The sequence below is a fragment of the Mustela putorius genome, unplaced genomic scaffold (genome assembly GCF_011764305.1).
Source record: "Mustela putorius furo isolate JIRA1106 unplaced genomic scaffold, ASM1176430v1.1 tig00000596_pilon_pilon_pilon, whole genome shotgun sequence".
Lineage (NCBI taxonomy): Eukaryota > Metazoa > Chordata > Mammalia > Carnivora > Mustelidae > Mustela > Mustela putorius.
Window position 1 is genome coordinate 7,428,782 of NW_025421428.1, and position 27,504 is coordinate 7,456,285.

Below are 27,504 nucleotides of genomic sequence, written 5' to 3' on the forward strand. Positions count from 1 at the left end.
TCTAAGTCTTATCTGGCCTCTAGGACCTTTTGCATATGCGTTTCTCTGTCTGCCCCCATGTCAACGTCAGGACCTACCAGGCTCCTAGAACAGCCCGCTTCCTTTCCCCATAATAAGGAAAGTCTGCCATTTCATGTTCCTCACACCTGCAGGCTCTGCTTCAAGGCAAAATTTCTGTAATTTAAAGCCAACCCCAAACAAGACTTCCTTTCTTTAATCTGGCCTTGACCTTCATGTCTCATTCAGATTAAGGGCCCTTGCCCCCAGCTCAGCCCTGCCCAGAACCCTGCCCTGGGCTTACTAACCTGCTGGGTTCTCAGGGTGCCTCTCAGAAAACTGGTCCTGCTCTTGATGCCACCTACCTGCCTGGATCTCTCTGTGTATAAGTTACACATGTAGTTTACCTGAATTCAACTAGAATTGTTTGGTAAAAATGAGGAAAAACAGAGAGTGAAGAATGACCAAAAGAACAATTTAAATAGTTTGTAAAATCTCCCTTGCCATGACTCTCAGTGATTCAGTGAACCCCAAGAGTGAATTGTGGGGGGGGGGAGTCTTACTCATCTTTGTAGTTACAGAGCTTGGCAAATATCTGAAGAATGACTTACTGAATTAATTGGGTGGATGGCAGTATCTGTTTTGTAGCTCCTCTTAAAGTGTGAACGTCTTTCTGTGACAAGTACTTTGATTTTAGCATTTAAAGATATGTATTTTTAGTTTCATTGGTTCTCATCCTAGAAAAAGAGGTTAGCCATGTTGGACTTAATGAGGAAAACTATAGTATGCTGGCCTCTGACAGACATTTTTTTAAATAAAGATTTTAGTTATTTATTTGAGAGAGAGAGAGAAAGAGAACATGAACAGCGGGAGGGGCAGAGGGAGAGGGAGAAGCAGAGTCCCCACTGAGCAGGGAGCCTGCTGCGGGACTCAATCCCAGGACCCTGGGATCGCGATCTGAGCCAAAGGCAGATGCTTAACTAACTGAGTCACCCAAGTGCCCCTGACAGGAATTTTTAAAGGGATTTTTTTTCTAGAGGTAATTTTGACAACACGAGTTTTGCTCACCTGTTGCCTTTGTGCCCTGAACCCGCGTGGAACACAGATCGTCCCTGGATGCTTACCATCATCTGCTTCCCTGGTCCCTGCTGTCTGGACCTGCAATTTCCCCTCAGTTGTGTTCTTAGGCATCAACTGCCCATCTGCCTTTTTCCCTGTTTTGGGGGAATCAGACCCTTCAGAGATCATTTCCACCTGCCAACTCAGCTCTTCTCTGCCTACCTGTCCACTTTCCAAGCACCACTGTACCAGCTAGGGCTGTGTTTCAAGGCGGGAACACAGGCGTCAGTAAGCACTTTGCTTACTGCTAGTACCCTGTCTGGCCCCATAATAGCCATTTGGGCTCCTGCTTCAATACTTTCCCCTGGACTGGTAGGACCTTAATGGCATGGCTCAAATCCCAGCTCCACTAAGCTTTAAGACCTTGGGAAATTACCTAAGTGCTCTAAGCATTGTTTCTTTATCTCTAAACTGGGGATGGTGATAATTTCTAGAGCGTGAAGTTGTTACATGGATTAAATGAGATAGTAACAATGTAAAGCACTTAGTCTGGTGCGTGGTAAGTGCTCAGGAAATAGCAGCTATTTCATACTACATTAGTACAATTTTACACATTTCACCATGTTTAACTACGAATCTATCAAATCGGCAAGAAGCTGAGTTATAGATCCTATTTTAAACCAACGGTGACTGACAACCCAACATGTTAAAATATGCTTCTCCTTGTGCTAAACACACAAACCAAAAAGGTAAAAGCAATAGAGAAAAGATGGCCGCGGAGGAGGTAGAGGAGTCGCGGCTGCCAGCCATTTTCCTTCCTGGGAGTTTTCCTTCTTGTTACATCTATTATCTGGGAGCTGGGCTGCCCCGCTGGCTTTCCATTTGCCTTGCTAATAACAGTAAATCCAGCAGCTTCCACTGCAGCTCATGTCTCCTTCAGCTGACTCCGAGGCCAATCAGCATTTCCTCTCTCCTAATGTCAGATGTTCCCTGGGAAGTCCTGCTGAAGAGAAAATTTATGACAAAAGTTTCTCCAGCTTTTAACCCTTCTGCCTATCCAGCTCCAGATGCAGAGCCTCCAGAGGAATGCTAGGTCATTCTTACATGTGCATACCTATGTTCTCACTGAGGCTTTGCTGCTCTGACAAGGGGCCTCAGACCCCTGGAAAAGCTCAAATGAGCAGCTGGGCAGACAGATGCACACATTCTGGGCCATACCTAACATGGGCTAAATTTGAGCTGGGTTCCTAGTAGCTAGGGTCTCTGTTGAGTCAAAGCAGTCATACTCCTAAAAAACAAAGTGTTATATCACAAAATTGTGATATGGCTGGGTTTCATAACAATGAAATTGAAGACAGGGTGCAGGACTAACATTTATTGAGCAATAAAGTAATAACAGCTGAGTGTTCAGTGTTTCACACCGATTTCCATTTAATTCTAACTACAATGCTATGAAGATGACAGTGTTCTCATTTACAGATAAGGAAAATGAAGTTCAAACAGGCTAAGAAACCTACTAGAGAGCTAGAAAGAATAACAGAAGCCAAGAGTAGAACCAGGGAGATGTTTCTAGAACATCTAAGGTATTAAGCTCCCACAGTTAAGACTACCAAGCAGCTGCGACTTTATTTTACTAAGGAGCAATATAAAGCAAGGAACTCGGAGAGGGAGAATGACCTGACCAAGGTTACCTAGCTAGGGGTGGTGGGGCCAGCTTTGAGCCAATAGAGGGAGCACAGTCTTCTGATCCACACCAGTAATCCCTGAAATAAACCCTCCAAGGGCTGCGGAAGATGAGACAGCACAGATTCAGGCGTTGAGGACACAAGGGGGTGGCACTGCACGGTCTCTGTAGCTAGAGAGAGAACAATGGCTGTCAGCCGAGAAGCAGGCTCTCTGGCAAGGGCGGCACTGGTGTGGCAGCCACCGCCAGCCCCCACAGACCTTCTGTTCTCAGCACAGAGGGGTCTCATCGCAGGGTTTTCATTTTAAGTAAGTTTGAATCTTTGTGGATAGCTACATTCTAGCTCAACAGGCTTTTCCTTGACCTCCTCTCCACCTTTCCACAGAAGTTAGATGATATACTTAACCAGATAAGTGATTCAGTAAACTAATTTTTGTCCCAATTTGGAAAAAACAAAACAAAACAAAAACAAAAAACCAGAATGTCAAAATGTACATGTGACAGCTGTTTGGAACTCTAATGTTATGGAAAAGCAGCTGTTTTCATTTATATTTGAGATATTAGTCATTCTTAGGATGGGACAAGAGTACTCAGCTAATAGCTTGTGCTTTAACCTGCGGAGAAAACAGGTCACAGAGACAAGATGTTGGCAAAATCACACTATAATGGTTATACTCATCTAACACGCTGGTCTTAAAAGGTTTGGAGATGTTTGCAATGGGAAGCAACTATTTAATAACAGCATTCTCACAGAAAACTGACATCCACACAATAAAATGGATTGTGGCTTTTAGGAGAAAGGAAGTTACCAAATAAAGTCCATGTGAGCAAGGGAAAGAATGAAATCTTTCTAAGCTCTAGAATTTGAAAGTAAGCAATCTTCTTTTTTTACAAATTTTAAAAACTATTTTTACTTTTTGCAAAGGAACATGTATAGATGACTCCTTTTTTTAAACATCTTAATTTTATTGAATATTTTCATGTTCCAAGATTCATCATTTATGTACCTCTTACACTGTGTAGTTGACTCTTAAACAACACAAGGGTTGGGGCACTGATCCCCCACATAGCCAAAAATCCAAACTTAACTACTAAGAGCCTACTGCTGACTGGAAAGCTTACCAATAACACAGTTGATTAGAACATATTTGATATGGTGTCTGTATCACACATATGTATATGTTATGTTTTATATACCATATTCTTACAACAAAGCTAAAGATGTTAAAAACATAAGGAAAATACATTTATAGTACTGTAAAAAATCGGCACATAAGTGGACTCATGCAGTTCAAACCTGTGTTGTTCAAGGGTCAACTGTATTTACAGTTTTATTTTTTATTTTATTTAATTTTTTTTCCAGTGCACAAAAGGAGTGTGTATGTGTGTGTTTTAAAAATTTATTTATTTATTTGACAGAGAGAGGGGGGTGGGGATCACAAGTAGGCAGGCAGAGAGTGAGGGGGAAGCAGGCTCCCTGCTGAGCAGAGAGCCTGCTGTGGGGCTGATCCCAGGACCCTGAGATCATGACCTGAGCCAAAGGAAGAGAGGCTTAACCCACTGAGCCACCCAGGCACCCAAAAAAGGGTGTTTTTATTAAAGCACAGGGATAGGACCTGTGGGCGGCTGCTGTATATAGAAGTAAATAACACCACAAGTCCTATAGTGAAAAAGTTAATTCTTTGCATTTCCCTGAATCCCTTCTTACAGGCAATCACTTCAAAAATTTTTGACTATTTATTCTGGTACTCACCTTCCTATTTTTTATTAGCATTCTTTACTCAGCCTTTTTTTTTTTTTTTAAAGATTTTATTTATTTATTTGACAGAGAGAGAGATCACAAGTAGGCAGTGAGGCAGGCAGAGAGGGGGAAGCAGGTTTCCCGCCGAGCAGAGAGCCCGATGCGGGGCTCGATCCCAGGATCCTGAGATCATGACCGGAGCCAAAGGCAGAGGCTTTAACCCACTGAGCCACCCAGGCGCCCCCTTACTCAGCTTTTTAAAAAATGATTATAAATATCAGATAATACAGTTTAACTTCTGCTGTGGGAGATAAGGAATCTGCGTGAGCTCTACCTTTCACACAAAACACAGCCATGCTTTGGAAAGGAGTTTGCTTTAATTTTCTTTTTCTGGAACAGGGTTTTTGCACTAGCTTCTTCCTGTTAGGCACCCTTACTTGATTATCATTGCTTAAAATGTCTGTTTTTGCTATATCCCACTGGCTCCCCAAGGACTCATTAGAGATTCATGTCTTAGGAACCTGGGAGGCAACACTAATTTCAACTGATGTGCACTGTGTTTCATTTTTAAGACATTTACATTTTCACTCGATGATTTAATTCTCAGAGGAAGTTTGATCTCCAATAACCAAAGTGCAGTGACTCTATTCCCGAACAGGAAGTGGGTGGCCTTGGGTCTGGGCTGGCAGGGAGCAAAGCAGCTGTGGGCTGCAGATTGGCTTTCACTGCTTCTCCTTTGCTCATTTCACAAAATATGTTAGTCACCAACTCCAGGCCAGCTAGAGTACTGGCAAACAAAAAGGAACCTGTTCTCCCCAAAGGACTTTCATTGTACTCAAATGAAAGCTCAATTCCCCTCATCCCAAAGGCAAAGGAGGGTCTTCGTCCTTTTCCTTGGTAAGGTACATAACAACATCTGGCAAGATCAATGTATTAGGAGCTCACCAGGGCAGGCCCATGGCGCCTCTGATGCAAGGCTGAGTGGCTAAGGGACAATGTTCCCTCTAGCAGTTTCCAATGCTGAGATACAGCCTGTACCTCTTAACTGATGCTGTTGCTCTGGGTGTGATGAGTCACTCATTGCTCACGAATTCATCCAGCCATCACTGTCCTGTCCACGTCTCCCTGCATCAGGGTGTGATATTGGTAATCGAGTAGCAGCGGATCCGTGGAAATTTGCTAAAGTGGTAAGACTGAGGTAATGCCCGATCGTGGAGGCAAGAGGGACTCCTTTCAGGAGGAGCGCTCACAAAACTGGAGACTCAAAGAAGTCCTTTTAGTTGGAAAATGGACATGCTAAAAGCCAGAAGGGAGTATCCCTATCAAAAGTACTTGCTGGGTGGTCTGTTTTTATTGACTCTCTACCCCACTAAAATGAGAGCTGAGAGCAGGCCCTGCCATCCTTATACACTGATTAAAATGTAGCAGAGACCCCATAAATATTTACTGAGTGATGAGTCTGGATTTGGATACACTGTACTTGAGGATTTTTTTTAGACTTAAATCATACTTTGTCTTACTTTTATCATAATTCACATTGTTCTATTTTTTTTTAAAGATTTTATTTATTTATTTGACAGACAGAAATCACAAGTAGGCAGAGAGGCAGGTAGAGAGAGAGGAAGGGAAGCAGGCTCCCCGCTGTGCAGAGAGCCCAACGAGGGGCTCGATCCCAGGACCCTGGGATCATGACCTGGGCCGAAGGCAGAGGCTTAACCCACTGAGCCACCCAGGTGCCCCTCACATTGTTCTATTAAATGTAGTATGCAAAAAAAAAAAAAAAAGGGGAAGCTGGGGTTCTGTTATGATTCAATATTTCTATGATCCAGTGATGACAGTTTTGGAGAAGATTGAGGAGCTCCAATAGACCACCCTGTATCTTCTGTAGCACTTGGGCTTTAATCACATCTCTCTGACTTTCTGTTTGAAAAAGTGGTTTGATGGCACAGTAAAATCTATCCACCTTGCTGACTGTGATCAGTAGCTAGGTAATGAGAAGTAAGGGCTGATACTTCCTTTCCCCAGACCTGCCTCCTAGTGCCGCTCCAATGCCTTTTCCTGATTTTAAGTCATCTCTGTCTCTGGGTACTACTGTCACTGTTAAGACAGAAGAAATATCCTGACTCATTAGCTATTTTTCTTCTTCTTTTCTTAATGCATTTAAAGGTGTTGTAGAAAGTACTGGCATTTGTAGCTTACTCAAAAAGGAAAAACTCCTTGTGGAAAGCTGTCACTGTAATTGTTAAAACTGCCTTTTAAACTGTGTAAGGGAGGAAGACTGGCTCTAGTGTCACACCTCTGAAAACAGTGAGATAGAAGTGGGGTGTCTCAGGTCTCTGGGCTGGCCTGAAAGAGGTCTTCTATGAGACTGCAGCTCATATAAAGTGATAATTTTTCAGGAAAATAGCCAAACCCAGCCTTGGCAGAGGAAGAGTTTTCCTTACAGCTACTAACAGGATAAATTCATGAATGGCCTGCCTGAAGAAACAGGCCGTCTGCTTCCTCTGGGGGAGACAAAGACTCTTCATGGAGAGTGTAAGGGACAGACACAGCACTCCAAACCTCCCTGTAACTTCTGTAATCATTCCTCAAAAATCACACAGATGTTTCATTATATTTCCCCTTTTAAATGTTTTCTAAGAAGCAGCAACAGGCTTTGTGAGCTACTTGGCTCTTAATACAAAGGCTTTTTATAATCGCCTGTAAACATGTTTGTTACAGATAACTGTAATTTGTTCGCTTTCTCTCTAGAATCTTCCGTAGAGTAAATGAAATTTGCTGATATTTGCTACACGACGAATGTGCCTGTGACCATTTGACCACCCCTACATACCTGACATGGGTTTTCTTGGTAGTCAAAAAATCATTAGAGTTGGCTCTCCGGATCTAGTTTCCTCCTTGTTCAAAATAAAGGGTGCTTCCAGCAGACCCATATCCAAACATAATTCAAAGGCTGGTTCTATCACAGGGTATAAGCTTTCCACAGACTTCATTCGTTGCAAACAAAAGACACAGGCAAAAGCCAAGTCATATGGGCAGAAAAGGAAGTAAACCAAAACCTCAAAAGCCAGATTTTATGGTGTGCTTGGTGCCATCGTAGCAACAGGGATAAAGGCAGCTGACATCCACTGAACTACTATGTACTGTTTTATATGCATCCCGACAAAACAACAGCCCTGCCAGGTAGGCATTATTATCCTTGTTGACAGAAAAGAGAACCAAAGTGAAAAAGGTCTGATGACTTGTCTAACCTTATACCTTGTGTGGAAAGGCAAGCCAAGGTGGAGATTTGGGCTGGTTTGGGTCCAAAGCCCGTACTCTTTCCACTGAATCATGCTGCCACGTCCGAATGAAGCAGGTGCACTTGGTCTCTCGAGGGAGAAAAGCATACCTGCTTCCACTGACATGTGAACCTGGGGACCTTAGCCAGTAGGAGGAATATGAACTTTGGCATCATACATCTAGGTTTAAATCCCAGTTCCTCTACTTACTAGCTGTCTGACCTTGGACAAGTCCTGCAGACTCTCTGAGCTTTAGTATTCTTTTTTATAAAACAAAAATAACAACCAATTCACTCGATTTAAGGATTAAAAGAAATGACTAGAAAGTGTTTGGCAGATTGCCTGGCAAATTTTTAATATTCGATTAAGTGGTAACAACTATTATATTTTCATAACTCTATATGCTACTTAAAACCACAGGTACATGGAAGAAACTATGACCGCAAAGATGTCCTTTAACATATGAAGTAATGAAAGATAAAATACCCTATAGGAAGTAAAGATTAGTGTTTTCCATGCCACAAAGATAATTATTTGTAAGTTCAGAAATTTAAATTAATAAGCAGAACCTAAAATATATGTATTTTATTTTTATAAGTTCTTTCCTAGTTTATTATAAACATTTTTAAAACAGAGGAGTTGAAAGAACTGTACATTGAAAACCCATATACCTACCACTTAGATCCTACAATTGGCAATTTTACCATGTTTGCTTTATCATATATCCATCCACCAATGCATCTTTAAAAAAAATGCATTTCAAAGCAGTGAGCCGACAACAGTACATTCAATGTGCTTAACTTTTATCCAATATTTGTTTGAGATTCTCTTTTTACTTTCAGGTAAAATTTTCATACAGTGAAATGCACAAATCTTATGAGTACCATTTGACAGTTCCAACAAATGTATACATTTGTGTGATACCAGCTCCTGTCAATGTACAGATTACTTTTATTCCAGAAAGTTCTCTCACTTGCATTATAATTTAAATGGGAAAGCTGCAGTACAGAGAAAAAACACTGGGCTTAAGAATCAAGGGGTACAGGTTCAAATCTCATCTATGTCACTCATTAGCAATCCACACAAGAATGTGTGCACATATGCACAATACAAATATAAATGGCCTTGGTTTTCTCAACCATAAAAAATAGATGATGTCTATTTCACAAGGTCTTTGTAAATACAAAAATATAGTAAGCGTTCAGGAGATGTACCAAAGGGTACTTTTTCTCCTATTCCCCCTCACAGTTCCCCTGAGTCTGAGGACGTTGCCTTCAAAAAGAAAACGGTAAGGACAAAAACCCAAACCCAACCAGTTAAATGAGAGATGAGGGAACAGGGCATCTCTCTGCATAGGCAGTCCTCTCCCAATTTATCCACTCTGACTTCAGCTAATTAAACATCTGTCTCAACGGTGTCCTCAGCAAATTAGTCATCCCCACTTTGTGACACTGATTGTTGGTTGCAGTCTTTTCCCCACTTGCTACCATTCCCAGAAACTTCTAGGAGTTAACTCACCAGGCACATGGCAAGGAATGATGCAGGGTCCCCATTAACCCCCCACAGTTGCCCTTGGTGCCAGTGCTGTTTATAATACTGCCAGACGTGTCCTTAGATGTGCCTCCCCAAAATAAACCTGTTAAGGGGTGACAACTTCTTGGTCTACATTTCCGACTTCCGATTATGATGCATTTTCTAAGTACTATATACGCGTACCAGACTAAAATAAACTATTTAACAGGAAGTCTGTTGTTTCAAATAGTTTTGTGACAAAGCAGGAAAGTAACAACATAAGGTCCTAAATGAGGTGAACCGAAGTCTAGTGAATTATCAGCTACTTCTCTCCAAGCACATAAACAGAAGCTCTGCTGGTGAATGAAAGGCAAACAAGTAAAATGGCCTGGGCTGGATGTGTGCCTCTCCTCTATATCAGGGGTGTGTGTGTGTGTGTGTGTGTGTGTGTACACACACACCTACTGGGGCAGGAAAGGGAGTGGGAGGGTGAAATGTATGCTAAACTACAGGGTCCTTCTTAAAAACAGTTTTGTGAAATTAGGCTTCTCAATTTCTCTTCCCACTAAAACAAGTGACTTAAAAACTATCTTTTAGAAAGATAAATGGCAAATAAAAACACTTTAAAAATGCTTAACTTTACACAAAAGCCCCAGAAATGCAAATTAAAATGCAATATTAACTGCTAGCCATCAGTTTGGCAAAAATTAAAGATTGATAACATCGGTGTTAGTAAGGGGGTGGGAAAAGAGGCTCTCATATATTCTTAGAGTGTCAAAGAATCGGTATAAACTTTTTAAAGGGCAATTTGTTTTTCTCAACATTTTAAGGAAGCAAACTTCTGACAAGCAATCCCATATTTAACATCTAGCACAAACGTGCAATGAATATTCATACCAGATTGTTCACTCTGTTTGTGTAAAACTGGAAATTTGGAAATAATCCAAATGCCCAACAACAGAGAGCTAAGTTAAATAAATGTAACTAGCAAGATAAAACTGCAATATTAGCTCTAACATAGTCAAAAGCTTATGACATAATACTGAGTGAAATACAAATGCAAAACCATACACACTGTGTGGTATCCTTAAATATCATTACGTATACAGTTTTTACAAGTTCATTTAACAAACATTTATGGAGTGTCTTCTGTTTGACACTCTGCTAGATGTTGGGTATATAGTGATTTAAAGAAACAAAAAAACAAAAAACAGGGTACTGCCCACATGAAACTTAGAGCCTGTATGTCTGTCTATGTATGAACTGGATAAAAAACCAAGGGTTCATACCAAATAAAGTCAGAAGAAACCTTGACACAGGTTTCTTTTTACTTCATGCATATTCTAAATGTCTGATTTTTTTTTCAACAAGCATTTACTTTATTAAAAAGAAATCTTTAAAAGCCTGTCTTCTACCACCCCCTCGTTTTAATATTAACACCAGAATGGGTGGCAGCTTCAAGGTATTTCAAGGTATTTCTCCTCAAACTGCACTTAGCTCTAATAAAAGAAATCCGATTCAACTATGGTGTCCGTTCCTCTGCTTCCTGTACTGAGCACATCCTCTTCTCCCCATGCCTTAATTCAGGCCTCATCATCCGTTGGATTGAGTCCTCAAGAGCCTCCTCACCGGTGTCTCTGCCTCCTGTTTTATGTCCTCTAATCGATTTTTATCATGCAGACAGTGTGCTTTCTAAAAGAAATTCTGACTATATTGTTCTCCTTTCAATGGTTCCCCTCTGCCACCAGAATAAAGTTCAAATTCAACACGGTTTACAAACATGACCTGGTCCCAAACGACCACTTCAGCCTCATAATGCCCCACCCTCCTAACTCCTACTCTACTGCTCATTATACTGAGTTACAAGCGGTTTCCAGAAGGCGTCAAGCTCTCTCAACTCACTCCTTCAGCCTAAATGCTCTTTCCCAGTTCTCTTCATCTGGTCAGTTTCCACCATCTTCAGGTCTCACCTGGAGGTTCTCCCTGACTCCCAAAGACCAGACTAGGGCTCCCCTCCCACAATGTGTGTGCCCAGGCCCTACACTTATTTCCTCTGATCACATGCATGGTATTGTAATTGCTTGTTTTTCTCCCGGAAGAACTAAACAGTAAGCTCTGGGAGGGTAAGGACCATTTCTTGGCTTTAACAAAATCCCCAGTTTCTACACAGTGTCTGCTGCAAAATAAGCCCCCAGTAAGCAAATACAGCTCTCCTAGTTTTGAGTACCTTATGGGGCCTGGTCTGATCAGATCTGGCCCCTGCCTGGCTTCTGCAGCTGACCTTCTGCCTTGTTCTTGCTCCACTCATTTGGGATATTCATGTTCCGTTACTATGTCTCAAAATGTCTCTGCCTGGAATGTCCTTCCTCTCACTTACCCATCTGGCAAAATTCTATTTAATCTTCAAAAAACTACCAAATCCATTACTCCAGAGCATCTTTCCTCAGGCCCTGTCTCACACAGTAGTTTTAAGTACTCCCTAATCTATGCTGCTTTAGTAGATTACGTATTTCTCCTTGTGAATTTGCCATATTTTACTGCCCCCTTTTCTCAATCTGTTTTCTCACTGGGTTTCCACCTGATTCGAGCACAGGGCTGGCCCAGAGCAGGAAGCGAGGCACGGTAACCACTGAAGTCAACAGGGTCTGTCAGAGCCACACTGTGGAGCTGTAGAGCACACCTGCCCCTTCCCACAGTGCCCTAGGTGACCCCTCCCTCAACCTCTCCTGTGTCACAGCTGAGGAAAGCATGACTCAGAGAGGTAAGTACGGGATTATGCGTTCTGTTACCATAGTTCTTCATTCTAAGATGCATTTTTTTCCTACTTTATAACATCTCTAAAATTAGGCTACAGCTTACAATCAATATGTACATTGAATGCAGTATTTCTTTCTTTATTTTTTTTCCTGTAAAGCTATTATTAAATTAGTGATGCTCTAGAATTAGTCCCTAGTGGTCCAGAGAGAGGTCCTTCCTCTGACTTCAAAATACATGTGCCTCCTGCAGCACCACACAGCCTGTCAGGAGAACAGGTCTTTCCTCTTTCTTTCATTCGGCTTTTGCTTTAATCTAATCCACGTTTGTGACTGCCCCAGATGGCGTGAATGAATAGATTTTGTGATGGAAGAGGAACTTCTGAAAGATTAGCGACTAGCAGGAAGAGTAAACGCTGGTCAAATGTAGTTTTGGCGAATGATGTATTTCAGGTTTTTCTGATGTGGCGGTTGTGAGAGCTCATAACACCCTTCTAAAATAACTGGGTCTCTAAAGTGGTTCCCAAAGATTTTTGCCTGACATAAATTCTCTAAATTTCCAGGCTTCCTAGATAAAATAGTTGACTGCAATGCCATCTTTAACATGCTCTGCTCTATTCTCAAGAAGATCCATCAGGAGCCTCAGAGCACTCGAGACAGGGGGAAGCTCAGGTGGGAAGAGACAACAAGATAAAAGGGCAGAGAGAAGAGGGAAAGAGGAATATTTAACTTGGAGCTTCTTGCCCGGGGCATTTCTGAGTTAGACATTTAAACACTTTAGCTGCCCTAATTTTCTCTATCGTTTTCCCACTGGGTCACTGGATACGAAGTACCCGGTCCTCACATCTCATCCGGCCGCCGTGCATGAGTGGCACTGGCATGATTATTTATTATTTCATGAGGAGGAGCAGTTTTCCATAGAAATTACTGCCTTTTTGACTAAGAACATTTATTTTATTTATTTATTTTTTAAAGATTTTATTTATTTGACAGACAGAGATCACAAGTAGGCAGAGAAGCAGGCAGAGAGAGAGGAGGAAGCAGGCTCCCCGCTGAGCAGAGAGCCCAATGCGGGGCTTGATCCCAGGACCCCAGGATCATGACCCGAGCCAAAGGCAGAGGCTTTAACCCACTGAGCCACCCAGGTGCCCCGACTAAGAACATTTAAACAGTCCTATTTACATTTTCTTCTTCATCTTCTTCTTTTTTCTTTTAAAGGATTACCTGCTACAGCATAAGGAAACCACATGTCTGTGTCTCCAGTTCGCAAATTACTTTCATAGAAGAACAGTTACTAGATTTTCCATCTCTACAATTACACAAGGAGGAAGAATCTTCAACTCTACAGCAAGAAGATTCTTTAGCTTACTTCAGCCTTTAGAGAACATTTCAGGTTAGAAGAGTGTTAGAGACCCGACTCTCTCTAAAACATATGGGTTTCTCTTTTCTACAGGGCAGCTCAGGACAGGTGTATGTTGCTTTAAGAAAGCCAGACATAAAACATTAAAACTGACACCAATACAGACAAACTGTGCAATTACAAAAAGAATTCCTGGTTTTATATCCAGATTCACCACAGGGTTCCTTTAAATGCTGCACTTCCCTAGTGCATTTAGATCTTAGAATCAATGAACATTTCTGTTTACAGAATTTTAAATTTGTTCTCTCATTAGGGTTCTAATAAGCAACATGGTACAATAAAAAGTGTATGGGCTTTGAGGTCAGAAAAGCCTGGGCTCAGTTTAGATTCTGCTATTTACATACTGTGGAAATTTGGGTAACTTGAAGTCCTTTTAGAGCTAAGAAAGGCTCAGAGAGGTAAGCATATGGTTACATACATAGTTCTCAATGGTTCCTTAATTTTAACGTACACCCCTCCCCCAAGCATTTCTAAATTCTCGTCTGTAAGACAAGCATAACAAAATCTACTTTTTCGGGGTGTTTGCAGATTAAATGAGATAGTACATATAAGTACACAAAGGCACTCAATAAATCAGCTCTTACCCCATTGGAAGGAACCATGTATCGTGGAAAGCGAACTCCTCTCCTGACATACAAATCCCCTTAAAACATCACTGATAATTAATTAATAATTAGTATGCTACTTTCTAGGTCTACCTGGCATGACAGTTAAGGCCTACCAAGTGAGGTGTTGCAGAAAGGGTGTCAGAGACTGGCTCTGCTGTTGTCTGTCTATTAAATTGAGCAGGTCCACATTAAGTTACAGGCTCCAAATCCTACCCTGGCTTCCCAGGTTCTCCACCTGGTCTGTATATATTTCTCATATTGCAATGATCAATTCTGCACTTCTTCCCAATTCTTTTCTTTCTTTGTGTTCATATTCTCTGTATGTCCCTTCCCCTCTTTGGGCCTCAGTGTTTTATAGTAGTTCAAAGTCTGGGTTTTATTCTGAAAGTTTCTGAAGGATGTAGAGCAGATATGATCTAATTTATAGTTTAGAAGAACCCTCTCGCTGCTGTGTAGACAAAAGACAGGAGGAGGACAAGAGTAGAGGCAGGAAAACCAGAAAAACTGCTATTTCAACAGTCTGGGTAAAGCCATAGCAATCTGGACTCACCCAGGGGAGATGGAAAAGACTGAACAAATTCAGGATGTATTCTGGAGGTAAAACCGAGAGGATCTGCTCATGGGTAAGACATGGATGGGGACTTTGCCCAGGAAACAAGTCAAGGGTCAATTTTACTACTTTTTTGGGTAGGTAGGGTGGGTGGAGGAGAGAGTGAAGCAAATTAACTACAAAAAAATCTGAAATGTTCTTTTTATATTAAAGTATAGTAAGCCTTTAATAGCCACGGCTTTGAATGACACTGGCCCTGCCCAACTCTTCACAGCTTAAATGTGAAAGTCACAATTTAAATGTCAATTTCTCAGGGAGGAATTCCCTTACCATCCTATATGTTGCATCTTACTATTCTCTCTCTCAGCTCTTCATATTTACCTTCCTTCTAAAATGGAAGTTCCTCCTCAGCAAGGGCCTTGTAAATCTGCCTTCCATTGTCTCCCTGTACCCAGCATAGGTCTGACACATGAGAATACAGGATGAATGAAAGTACAAATATAGTATGGATCAAAATGTACATTTTACATGAATCTCTAATATAAAACTTGAGAGTCCAATGATGTCATCATTAGCCCTCTTTTTGATCAGAACCCTGCACCCTGCGATTGCTGTTTGCTCACCTTCTCTGAGCCTAGCAATATATTAGGGAATAATGGAGAGGAGTCTTAGTCTAGACCATGTCACTAATGACATTCTAGGTGCCCTGTGAAAACACAGCACATTAGCAAACAATAGGGTGGTCTGTGACTCTAAACAAAGCTAACATTTATCTTTCAAAATCTAGGTGAAATTTTATAAGGGAAAACCAAAAAATGAATGTCATAAGTTTTATTAATACTACTACAAGAACATTTCAAAAGGATTTTCAGATTAATAAAAATTGTCTTTCACATTGAAAGGCAAGAATGAACAAAGGTAAGAAAAAGTTAACATGCTTCTGGTTCAATCTCTCAGCAGATGATAAAGAAAAACACCTTCATTTCAAAATGACAACAAATCCCATAACAAAGCCACACAGAGAACTATTCTGCTTGGAACATCCCACGTCAAAGCCCTCTCTCTTTTGTAGACCAACAGTTAACTATATTTCTGTGTCAATGTAAAACTGAAATAGTATCTGCCTCCATTTCTTAAGCATTCCTGCCATACCCAACACCATGCTTCAGGAGGCTGGTAAAGGTTGGTGGGTGACAGTATTTTTAAATAACAACAAAATACTAAGAGGCTCAGAAGGTCACTGACTATGAGGGTGAACTTGACCAAAGGAGAACTTGATGGCTAAGGGTTTTACTCACTAAATAACAAGGTCCATATATTTTACCAGCTAAATCAAGGGACCTGACTGGCTACTCTTCATTATGTCAAAAACTCACCCACACAACTATAAAAATAAGTAAAGAGGTTCCAGCTAACTCTTCCAAAACCAGATTCTCCATTTACAATTCTCTTATTAAACAGTGGGGACTTTCTGCCAGTGCAGGTAGCTTCCAAATGTCAAGTGGGTCAGTAATAAAATGAAAAGCTGCAGAGAAACTTTTTTAAAAGAGACATTTAAAAATGGCTTTTAAAAAAAAATGGGCCTTAAGCAGAGAACTGACTGGAACACACTGTGAAAAGATTACTCTGGTTCAGTACATGAATATTAATAGAAAAAACCCTGCAGTGTTCATAAATAGTTATGATGATGATAATTACAAATAATGCAAGTCAAAATTCTAGATCAGTTACAAGTGCCTATAATGATAGTCTACCCATACCAAGCAAAAATATTTTAAAACCCTATGGGTTAAAACAAAAAACAAAAACAAAAAACAAAACAAAACAAAAAAACCCCTATGAGTTTCCACTGACAAACCTATCTACCTAAACAAAGAAGACTTCTTTTGCTCAGATATCTGCCACCTTCCAATTTTTTACAAATGAAAATCGGGGAGTGCCAGACGGAAGGGCAACAGAGTACTTAAACATTAGAACAGTCATTAAACCCACATCTAGGTTTCATAATAAAATAGTTTTGGTTTGCAATTTATGATTACTGTGAAATGGAAAGTTGTATGGTCGGTCTGGAAAAAAGAGAAGAGAAGTTAGAGGTTTGTGAGTAAGCAAAAGAAGTGCACTGTCAGCCTGGAAAAGGATTTCTGAAACCTTGTTTGTAGTGCAACTAACCCCTAATGAACGAGTAGTGAGAACTCTTGCCTCCACATGACCCATGTTGTTTAATCTTGCCTCTCACTTCAGTTAAGTAAGAGCAGCAAAGAGACAAGTGCTGCTCTGGACTCCATCAGGCAAAAGCAGTTTGGAGAGAGGGCGGAGCACTCCACTGCTGTCCTAGACATGGGGCGAGGCAGGCCCCTTTCCCGCAGAGGTTGCAGGGGTCGCCGCAGACAGCAAGTGGAGGTTGAACGTCTCTAGCCTGGCATCTCCTGCCACCAAGTTCTCGAGTTCAGGACCGAGTTCAGGTGTCATAATGTGTAGAAGTATTTCATAGCCAACAGTGAGCACTAACAGCCTTTTTTTTAAAGTAAACATACTGTGTTTCCACCTATGACAAGACGATTTTCTTCTTTTTGTTAATTACCCTCCAAAACAAGCCCACTCCACAACACAAAGTTCAAAACCACCAAACACACCAGCTTTACCACGCTAACCTTAAATCAACATCTTTGTTAAACTGGAGATCCTCTGTTTCATGAGACCAGACTTAATAAAGCAATAGAAAGAGCTTCCCATTTTATAGAGCTTTTTGGATTAAGAAAATGGACAGTAATTTATGTAAATACATCAATCTCAAATGACTTCTGTAGCATGAAAAGGAATAAATAATGCAGATTACTGTGTTTTGGATATGGCAAAGTCTCTGATGGAAATGGCAGGGATGTGTACACAAAGGTGAACATAAATAACCATGTGTATGATAAACGTGGTTGCTGGAGATGGACACAGATAAATAGGTACACAATTGGAAAGAGAGAGCTGCAGACAGAGGCAAAGACACTGGTTTAGCTGCACCTCAGCGAGTTCACAAAGGTTTCATGGTCTAAAAAAATCTGCGACAGCTGAATTTCTATTAAGAAGGTTTAAAAAGCTGGTTCCCACTCTTCTTGGACAACCTGGAATAATGCTATCTTTGAATACAATGAATGTGTCACCAAATGCACTACTGTGTAAAAAACTTAGGGTCAAAACGCAAGGAAAAAACAGGATCCTAAAGGAAGATGAATGCTTTTTAAATATCTGAAGCTGTTTAAATGCTACTAGATTGGCACTTAGAACCCCCAAATATCTATTTTCCCCTGGGAAGGTGAGGCTATGCCTCTTCAATCATCCCTTAAATGTAAAGAGGTTTGACCCCCATGCAATGGATAAAAGTCACCCAAAAAATGAACAAAAGAGGTGTTTGGAAAAACCAGAACACCATTCATCCCAGCTAACGACTTGTTCATTATGAGTGATGATGGATAAAGACTTCTCATGCTGAGATGAAATCAAGATTTATATGCATTGTTTCCTCTCCCAACTTGTGGGAAGATCATCATCATTTAATTCTATCTCTGCGGCCAGTGATGGGCATCCAGAGAGCTGGTTATCAAACGGCGCAGTCAGCTGGCAAAAGCCGAAATGTGCAGTTGGCACATCTGGACAGAGCCGCCACAGCCGAGGGTGAACAATGACTCCTGGCAAGCATCCAAATTGCTTGCAGACGCTAGCAGGTCTCATCTACAACCGCCCCTACCAGCATCTCTCTCTCTCTCTCTTTTTTATGAGAATCAGATTTTCATTGCTCCATTCAATTGCTCTCCTCTGCCATTTTTTACAGCTCTTATCGTTCCCCTGGAATATGGCCTTGAGACAGCTCATCCGTGTCCTTCACTGTGTTATCTCTTCTAACTTTTATTAAAACTTCAGCTTTCATCTGAAGATAGCTAATTAAATCTGGAACAGATTATATGCCTCTCCTTAAAAAGAACACAAAACTATTTTCTTCAACCTGAGTAATGCATTTTTTCCTCTCCAGAAGATGAAACCAAAGGTGTTGAGGAAGTCTCATTTATTTACAAAGCGATGGTATTTGACATGTCATAGAGAGGTTGATTTATATTAAAGTTGTCTGTGGTATGACAAATCTTTGAGCTATTTCTCAAAATAATTATTTCTCAATACTGGTAATATTTTTTCCCCTTATATCTTTTAAATATCATAGCTAATACTATAAGCTTATTTTCTGTACAAAGTTGGGTAATGAGGAATTAAAGATTAACAGGTATTTGGTGCACATCAAGTGATTTATCTTTAAAAATTTTTTTTTTTACAGTTGTCCTCATTTGGTAAAAATGAAGACTGTTTTTCTTTTACTGCATACCCCAAACACTAGCAACTGAAAGTTTCCCCCATGGAAAATTACATGAAAACATGAAATTAAAAGCAGTCCTTCAAATTTAGCATTTGGTTTTTAAGACAGCTTTACACCAACTAATAGTTCAAATAGATATATCAATCTACCACACATTATTAATGGTGGAACTTCCATAATCAATAGGAACACATTCTTCTCATACATGCCACCGACCCAAACCCTTCCTTGGGCCCAGGGGCAGTTTCAAAAACAAAACAAAACAAAAAAAAAACTTTTTTTTTTTTTTTGGGCTGTAGATCTGCTAACCAAACCTTCTAGCAATGATATCTAAAACAATCCAGCCAGCCCTCTCTTACACACAGACACACACACACATGTGCACATACTGACGCATGCATGCACACGTATGCACATACCAAACACTTTTAAACTAACGGTTAATTTTCTATTTCCAGGGTCTCACCTGAAATTTTTTGGGATCCTTTTCTTCGCTTCACTGCCTTAAGCAAGATTTCTTTCATGGTGACCTTTGTGTTGTCCACCTGAATAAGGGAGAATCCATGAGCAGCATTTCTGTAGGAAAAGACAAATATTAAATCATCACTAACATTCAACCAGAGGACTGTTACTGCGGTCATCATTGTGTTTAATAAAGTTTTACTGAGTGTACCTCAAAGTGCCAGTTATTTAAAAAAAACAGACTAACTTCTAATGAGGGAGAGAGAGAGAAAGAGGGCGGGGGGCTTTCTGGTATAAACAGTTCCAAGTGAAAGGAAGGTCAGAGTTAGGAAATGTTTTTCTAATTTATTTCAAATTGAATCTAATTGGTCAGTGTGGGTCACTAGTACCGTGGGTTACTTGTGTTGGCTCCCAAGCCAAATCTTGAACACGGGTTGACAATAAACTTAGCTTGTGTCAGTAGATGTCACTGCAGGCAGATACTACCATCACATTAAAGCTCATGGAGCCCTACAGGAAAAATGTCATGGGGTGAGGATGGTGGGTGGCGGGGGAGTGATGGGAGAGAATGACAGCCCAAAGCAATTTAGAATAAGGAAAAAAAAGGCTCTTCCTAAGTGGCTAGTAAATAAGTAAATAAATAAATTTTGAATATACGGTCTATATATACTTCAGTAGGAATGTTTTAATCTACTTAGTCCAAGAAGGTCAAACAAAATATGAAATGAAGCTTAAATAATTATAAGACAAAACACTAAGACTATTTTTAAACTTCTAGTCAGTCAAACTTGAAGGGAATAGTTCATGTAGATAGCGAGAAATCTGGTAGGGAACAAGTACCCTAAAAACAGAAGCCCATCCCTGGGTGAGGTAGGACTTCACCAAGACTGTTAATTGCAGTAGCAAGTATCACAAATACTACTCACTATGCTCGGGCACCAGAACAAAACAGGCCAATTCCAAGCAGCTCATCTAACAAATGGGACCCAAGTTTCCAACGATGGAACATGGGAATTACCACAAGGAGTTTGGTCGCATTCCCATTTCCTCATAAGAATCTCAAAGGAGAACACACAGCCAAAAAATATGGCAGAACTTCATACTGACAAGAAATCCGAAAGAAAAGCCAAGCCCCAAGCTAAGCCATGGAAAAGCTTCCCAACGGAAGGAGAGGCTGAGAAGAGGCCTTAAACCTCTTTGGGACCTAGTTTGGACCCAACCAGGTGGCTGGCTTTCCACAGGGGCTGGGGGGCCAATCTCAAAACCAAGGACCCAATTTGCTTCCCTAATACAAAGACATCTCCACACCCCTCCTCTCCATACGGCTCGCTGTTTAATCCTTGACATTCCATTTGTTAAAAAGCAAAAGCCGACGCTGGTCTAGCCAGCACGATCATCCATTTTAACTTGGTCAAGTTCTTGCTATTGAACAGCAGGCCTGAGAACTGTCAAGCTAATTTTACTGAACACTCTGTTACTGAATCATGCCTGAGCTCCAGCCATTCTTTACCTCAGAAGCTGGACCCCATCCCAGAACAATCTTTAAAAGTTTATTTTACTGATCAAAGCAAAATAAGAAATAGCTCTTTTTTTAAAAACTATATTTAGGGAGCGATGCAGTAAGTGATACTTTGGCAAGCACACTGAAATGTAAAGTGCCTTGTGCATTTATAAACTTGGGGGTATTTGCTCTGGCGTGAGGCCAGGGCGTGTTTGGAACAAATGCCAATCATCCGCATTCAGGCTTGTCTTCCCCTGCTCGCTCCTCAGAAGTCAGTATGCGCTCCATCTGTGACAATATGTTGGGCGATGGGTGAGTGGGGCCTAAAAGGGAACACGAGTCCTCGGGTACGCACAAACTAGTCCTGGGCTAGATCTCACGAACTTCCATCTACCTGGGTTCCACCTGAACTATTTTCGATTTGAGTCTGCTTATAAATCGCTTACATTCTTGCCTAATCTGCTGCTGGCTGACAGCATTATTTCAAACCAATACGTTTATCTTTTGTAGCAAAGGCAGACTAGAAGCTCAAAGGGAAGCCTTGCGTTCGGACTAACTTCCATAAATTAAAAGTGTCCTTTTAAAAGATTTTTGAACACAGGAAAATCCCTCGTCTGTATTTTTCTGTCATTTTACCAAAACGTACCTGGGTGACAAGGTTAAAGCAAGCAGAGGAAATCCCTGGCACTTATCATCCACAGGCATTACTGATAAATTGTGTGGCGGAGGAATAAAGGATTACCTTCTGTATTTTTTCATTACACTTTTCTTTTGTTACAGAATACATAAATCCATTGTGGCACAATGTAATATGTATCACCATGCTACACCTGCGGACGCTTCCGAGCGGCTGCCATGTCTGTGCAGTCAGGAATGATAAGTGAACCACCCGTGAATGTTAACGATAGTGATCATTCTGAGGTAACTCGGCTCTCCATCTTCCTTTACAGCCTCCGTGCTGAAGCCAGGGTAGCAAGGTTCATGAGAGGAAAATGAAAACAACAGTGGAGGGAAGGGGCACGCACGGCGCTCGGAACGTGCCTGCGCCAGTGTGCGGTATCTCACTCTGGGGCTCCATTCCGGTAAAATCGTGCACATTAAAAGGAGAAAGAGGTTGTGACCCACGTACTGCACACTCAACCGGACCTAATGAAAGCTTCCTCGGGTCAGTCTCCCACTCTGCTCGCTTCCCGCCCTCCAGACAAACATCAACTCCTGATCTTGCTCCAAATCTACAGCACTTAAGGGGGCAACACGTTTCCAAAATACAAGAGCACGGAATCGAAGTGGTTCTCAGAAGACATCTAGGTGCGACTGTTAAGTTATGCTCCCATTTAATAAATGGATATGGAGACTTGCTTCCGCAATTTTCAGCTTGACTTCCAAACATTCTGGGTTTTATGCCTCATTTCTTTATATCCAGGAATTTTTATGGGCTTTCGAAAAAGTCTATTGAAATACATCTTTTAGAGCTGCTTTTTATTTAACGTTGGGCATTGGGTGTGCGACTGAGAAGACAGTGATCTCGAGAGAAAAGCTGGCAGTAGCTAGGAAGGGCACTCGCTGGTCCTGTCTCCCTTCCGTGTGGCCCCGCATTCCAGGCTCTGAGGTGCGACCTGTGCTGAGGGTGGCTGGCCCTCGGACAGACAGGCGGATGGAGGGACAGATGGACTACAAACCCGGACTCTCGGCTCAGAAACTGCTCCTCCTCCCGCTCCCCTCGTGGATAGACGGCTTGTCTCCCGCCACAGCAGGGCACGCTGGGGGCACTGAGCACAGGCAGCTGCCCTCCACAGCTCCTTGGGCTGCCTGCGCCGGGTCTAGGAGGAAGAGCCACTTCAGGGAGCTGACTAAATGCTGCCAGGAGTGCTTCAGTCAATTCGAAGTTAGGTCCTGTCAAGTCTTGTAACCACTGAAAAACGTATGGGCATTTTAAAAAGAGATTACTCACTTGAGGAATTTAGCTCTGTCCCAGTGCAAAGCCACTCAGTTACCAGAGGGGAGTTTTTATACCCACATTAACCTAACACAATGAGCATTTCTCTGCTAAATATTAAACCAGAGCTGACGGGGCACAGGTCCTTATCTGGAAAGCTTAGATTCTATTTATAGGGACAGAGCTGGAAGCAGAACCCAAGTTGGGAGGTAACATACTGGAGAGGAAAACACATGCACTGGGGGTTAAATACCCTTTGGTTCAAGTTCTCGTTCCACGGCTAACCAAAACATTGCCTTAACACGTGGGAACCTCTGCTGCAGCCATGAAACGAGGAGGCTGCTTCCCTAAAGAACTGGCAGAGAGGATAAAATAGACGATGAATGGCAAGCACCTAGCATTCAGGTTGGCAAACAGTAAAAGGAGCTTAGAAATGTTAGTGCTCTCGTGTTCCCCATGTCCTAAGTCATCTCTCCAAGAGAAGAGGCCCCATTCACCCCCCCCCCCGCCCTCCCCACACACCCTCAGCAGATACTGCTTAGTTGGGGAAGGATCCCAACCATTGCTTATAGTTGGGAACACAGGGCCATTAAAATGTGCAACCTGCTGGGCATGGTAGCAACAGTCAGGCGCGCTGTAAGCAAGCAACCCCTGACCCAGGCATCAGGCCCCCTCTGAAGCTCACAGAAAAGCACTCAAGGCACCATTTTCAAGACTTTCACTTTTGAGAGAGTGAGCCAGGGAAGTGGGTACACTGTACCTCAGCTTAACTCACTGGCTTTGGCTAGAGATGAGGAAAGTAAAAAATCATGGGGGTGTGCAGGGAAATTTAGTGAGACTTATTAAGAGCTTTCTGAGCTCCACAGTACAAGTTATTATTCAGCAATCACGACAGAAGTAACAGCAACCACTATATGTGTCACATGCTAAGTTAAGCTTTTAAATCCTGTATTAACTCATTTAATCCTAAAACAGGTGTTATTGTTAGATCCATTTTACAGAATCCGAGGTTGGAGGCATTAGGGCATTTAACCTGAAGTTCCTCTATTAAAGATCTTTTTTGAATTCAGAAATCAACACTATGGTCCCTAAACCAAGGAGCACAGTATAGTGGGAGAGGAAGACAAAGAAGCAAACAAAGACTTCTACTGCTGTGCACTAAGTACAAAGAAGGAGGCCAGCTCCGAGTGCTACCAAACACAGAGGCACTTGGCCAAGCCATGGAGGGGTCAGGGGACCAGAGAGCTTCTTAATGGAGATGTCTCAAACAGTGATCATCCAGCCCTGTATCGTGGTACGGAAGCTGGTGGTGACTGGAAGGCAGCAAAGCACAGCACAGCCTAGAGCAGACCCTGCTTTGGAGTCCCAGCTCTGGAGTCCAGTCCCAGTGGTCCCTGCTCTGGAGTTGGGGGTAAATGACACAGTCTCTCTCTCTATATCTTCTAGTTTCCTCATCTATGAAACAGGGATAATTCTTAAAGCAGAAGATTATTGTGAGGACTAAATATCTGTTAACACAATACCGGTTATGTAATAAGTGCTTAATATAATAACCATGGCTTTTCTATGTACCAAGAAGTGATGAATGAGATGAGGACAACTGTCAACATTTAGTGAGCACTTACTTTGTTCATTTAATCCTCCCAGAAAAGGTAGGTGCTATTATCAGTCCCATTTTATAATGGAGGAAACTGAGGTTGGGCAAGGTTAGGACACTGCCTGGAGTTGCACAGCTAAGTGAAGGAGCCAGGAGTTGGAGCCAGGGAAGGCCAACACCAAAGCCTGGGATTTATACCTCTTTGTAGCCCAGAGGAGAGCCTTGAGGAGTCATGGGAAGAATAGACTTCCAGAAAGCACATCCTCCAGGTGGGAACTACCTATCAATCTGTGGCAAAGATTCAACTTCCACTGTAACATTCAGTTTGATTTTAAACGACCATATGAACTGCGAGGTCCCTTTTTAAAAGCCCTTGGAGAATTTCATGGTTTCTTGAGCCACAGTCTCAACTTATGGAAGGGGAAAAGGCAGCCAAGAGCAGCACTCGCTTCTCCGCTCCTGACCAGGTCCTAACAGTGATGAAGACACACTCCTCCAGTCCCCAGCCTGCACTGGTCCCAACTCCGTGCATGTTCATTCTCTAGTACTTCAAAGTAGAAAATGAAAATATATGAGCAAGAGAAAGCCTTGTAATAACTGTAGCATGCCTGTTTCAAAGCAAGTCTTTTGAGTATTACTTTATCCATAAAGAGAGTTTACACTAGTGTGAATGCCACATTTTGTTTCCCCTTGCACTGACAAAAATTTTTTTTTAAAAGATCAAAGCGTATTGTGTGAGTATGTGATGTTTGACATTGGACAAAGTACTCTTTTTCAAAACAGACATTTTCCAAAAACATAACTCGCTAGACTAATGGGCAGTGAGAAGCCAAAATGACTGCCCTCCGCCTTCTCCTTGTGTATCTTTGCCAGAGTCCTTGGGACTTGCCAAATCCGGTCATGCCTGCTTAGCTTGCTCGACTGATTGTGCCAGAAAAGAAAATAAGACACAGATGTATTTGAGCTCTTTGAGATGCCAGTAAGAGAGACAGCTAATGGCTTCATTTCGACCCTCCCCTTCCAGCTGGGCACAGGTGGGGGATAATGAGGTCCCTCTCCCTAATCAAACTCAATTATTTACTACTCTATATAACCGCAAAGACATTCACATTCAGTTCAGAATATAAAACACACCGTGGGCTACTTCCAACCACTGCCACTGGGTATTTATAACAAACTCAAGTGGCTAACAGTTTGCCTTGGCAGGAGTTTAAGTGTGTAAAGTTTTGCAAACTGTTTCTGTTCAAATATGTCCTGCTGAAATGGGGTCCCAGGCGGGGTTCCATAACTGTCAGGTCAGTGAACTGCATAACATCTGAGGATGTATTCACCATGCAGTGCAGACAGGATCTGGAAATCAAACGCTTCGTTCTACTGCAACCTTCTGAGAAGCATCACAGTTTTTTCAACAGCAAGACTGACATTGTATTAATAAACATTACAAGTCACTAGCCTGACATGTACATAGCGGCAGCTGACAGACTCCAACATAAGCTGAGGGGAGAACAGAGGAAATCAAAATGAGACACAGTAACTAAACATGGCCAAAGGGGGTGGATCATGAAACAAATCACATTTATGTCAGAAATGGGAGTCCTAAACTTTTAGAATATATAGCAACTAAAGCAACAATCTGGTATAATTTTTGGAAACCAAAGTAAGCTGATGGCTATCTAAAATGGGTGCTTTCATTGTAGGAACAACGCGCATCCTGGCACAATTTCAAGAGACATTCCAGTGAGCAAAACATACATATTTAGCTTGTCTGACCTTTAAATTCTTGTAAGTATGTAATTAATGCTTTCCATCTTTATTACTTGCTCCAATATTTCTGTCACTTTAAACAGACACAAAGAAAAATCTTTTCTTTTCTCTAGACAGTAGCTGTTGCCAAAAAGGAAATCAAGTCAGATTTACAAATACAAAATTAAACAGGCTGCATATGTTACATTTCCGTACATGAGGACAATCTGGACAATGGAAATGTTTGCTAATACAACAGAATGAAAAGAAACAACACACAGTTGGTCTTCTATGACTCGAGCAAACAATAAATAAGTAAGATAATTTATACCCATATTGTCAGGCCTGAGTACAAAGAATACAGGCGTCTTTTTCTCCCCTCCTTATTCTATTTTAGCTCTGCCCCTTACCAAATTGTATGACCTTGAGCAAATAACTACTTGTCTCTCATCCTCAGCTCATATATTATAAAAATGAGTTTGTTATAAAGAATAAATGAGATAATGGCCACTATAGGCACCAAACTGAGTGAGTGTGCAAAAATACTCATTTCCTTTTTTTCCCTCCTCTCCAGACCACAAGGCAGTATCACATAAGGGTAGGAGAGGCTTCAAAACTGACGATATCCTTTCAAAAAGGTCTGATCACTTTGGGTATACCCTGGAGATCTCATCAAGAGGGTACACTAAAACTACCAACCCCTCTGAAAAGTCCTCATAGAGCCAACAGCAAAGAATCTGCACGCCTCTTAAAAAACAGCTAACCTTTCCTTTCACACAGAGCCAAGAGAAGCCACAGCAGTCTCTGGGAACTCTCTGGGCCATAATGACCCAGGCAGCCCTGCTTCTGGTGGAAGACTGTCTACCGACTACCTGGTGGGCCCTTCCCCAAACAGCAAAATCTTAGCGGGATTCTATCTGTTCTGATCTAGCTATTGGTTAAAAACATTCCTTCCCCATGTTTACCTGAGATAACAAACATAAGTAAAACATATGTATAGGAAGGCAGTTTAACTGCTCTTACTGACTTATGATTTAGGGAGATTCTGTCCATTTTACTGGTTTGGACTTTTCTTCACTTTCTAAAACCCTTTTTCCCCGACTCCAGAGTAGGATCCTGGTGTGAAATGTTAACGGCAACGCATCTAATGATACTGTCACAGTTGCTGTTGCCAGTGCCATTTGTGAACTCAATTCAGTTCCACAAGTCCTAACTGAATTGGCCCTGTGCTGGGGAATGGGAGGAGAGGGACAAAGCAGGCTCCTCCCCTGTTCACTCCAAGATCTCATTCTCCCTTGTCCTACCA

At 41.7% G+C, this 27,504-nt stretch overlaps 1 protein-coding gene across 17 annotated transcripts in view; it reads right to left on the reverse strand.

The window, feature by feature from the left end:
• Window positions 1–27,504, reverse strand: part of MAPKAP1 (MAPK associated protein 1) — a 241,414-nt gene that overhangs the window by 77,942 nt on the left and 135,968 nt on the right. For all 17 annotated transcript variants that reach the window (XM_013058760.2, XM_013058749.2, XM_045082406.1 and 14 more), the window contains one exon: window positions 19,426–19,535. In XM_013058760.2, the coding sequence (XP_012914214.1) occupies window positions 19,426–19,535 (110 nt within the window). The remainder of the gene's footprint in view (window positions 1–19,425; window positions 19,536–27,504) is intronic.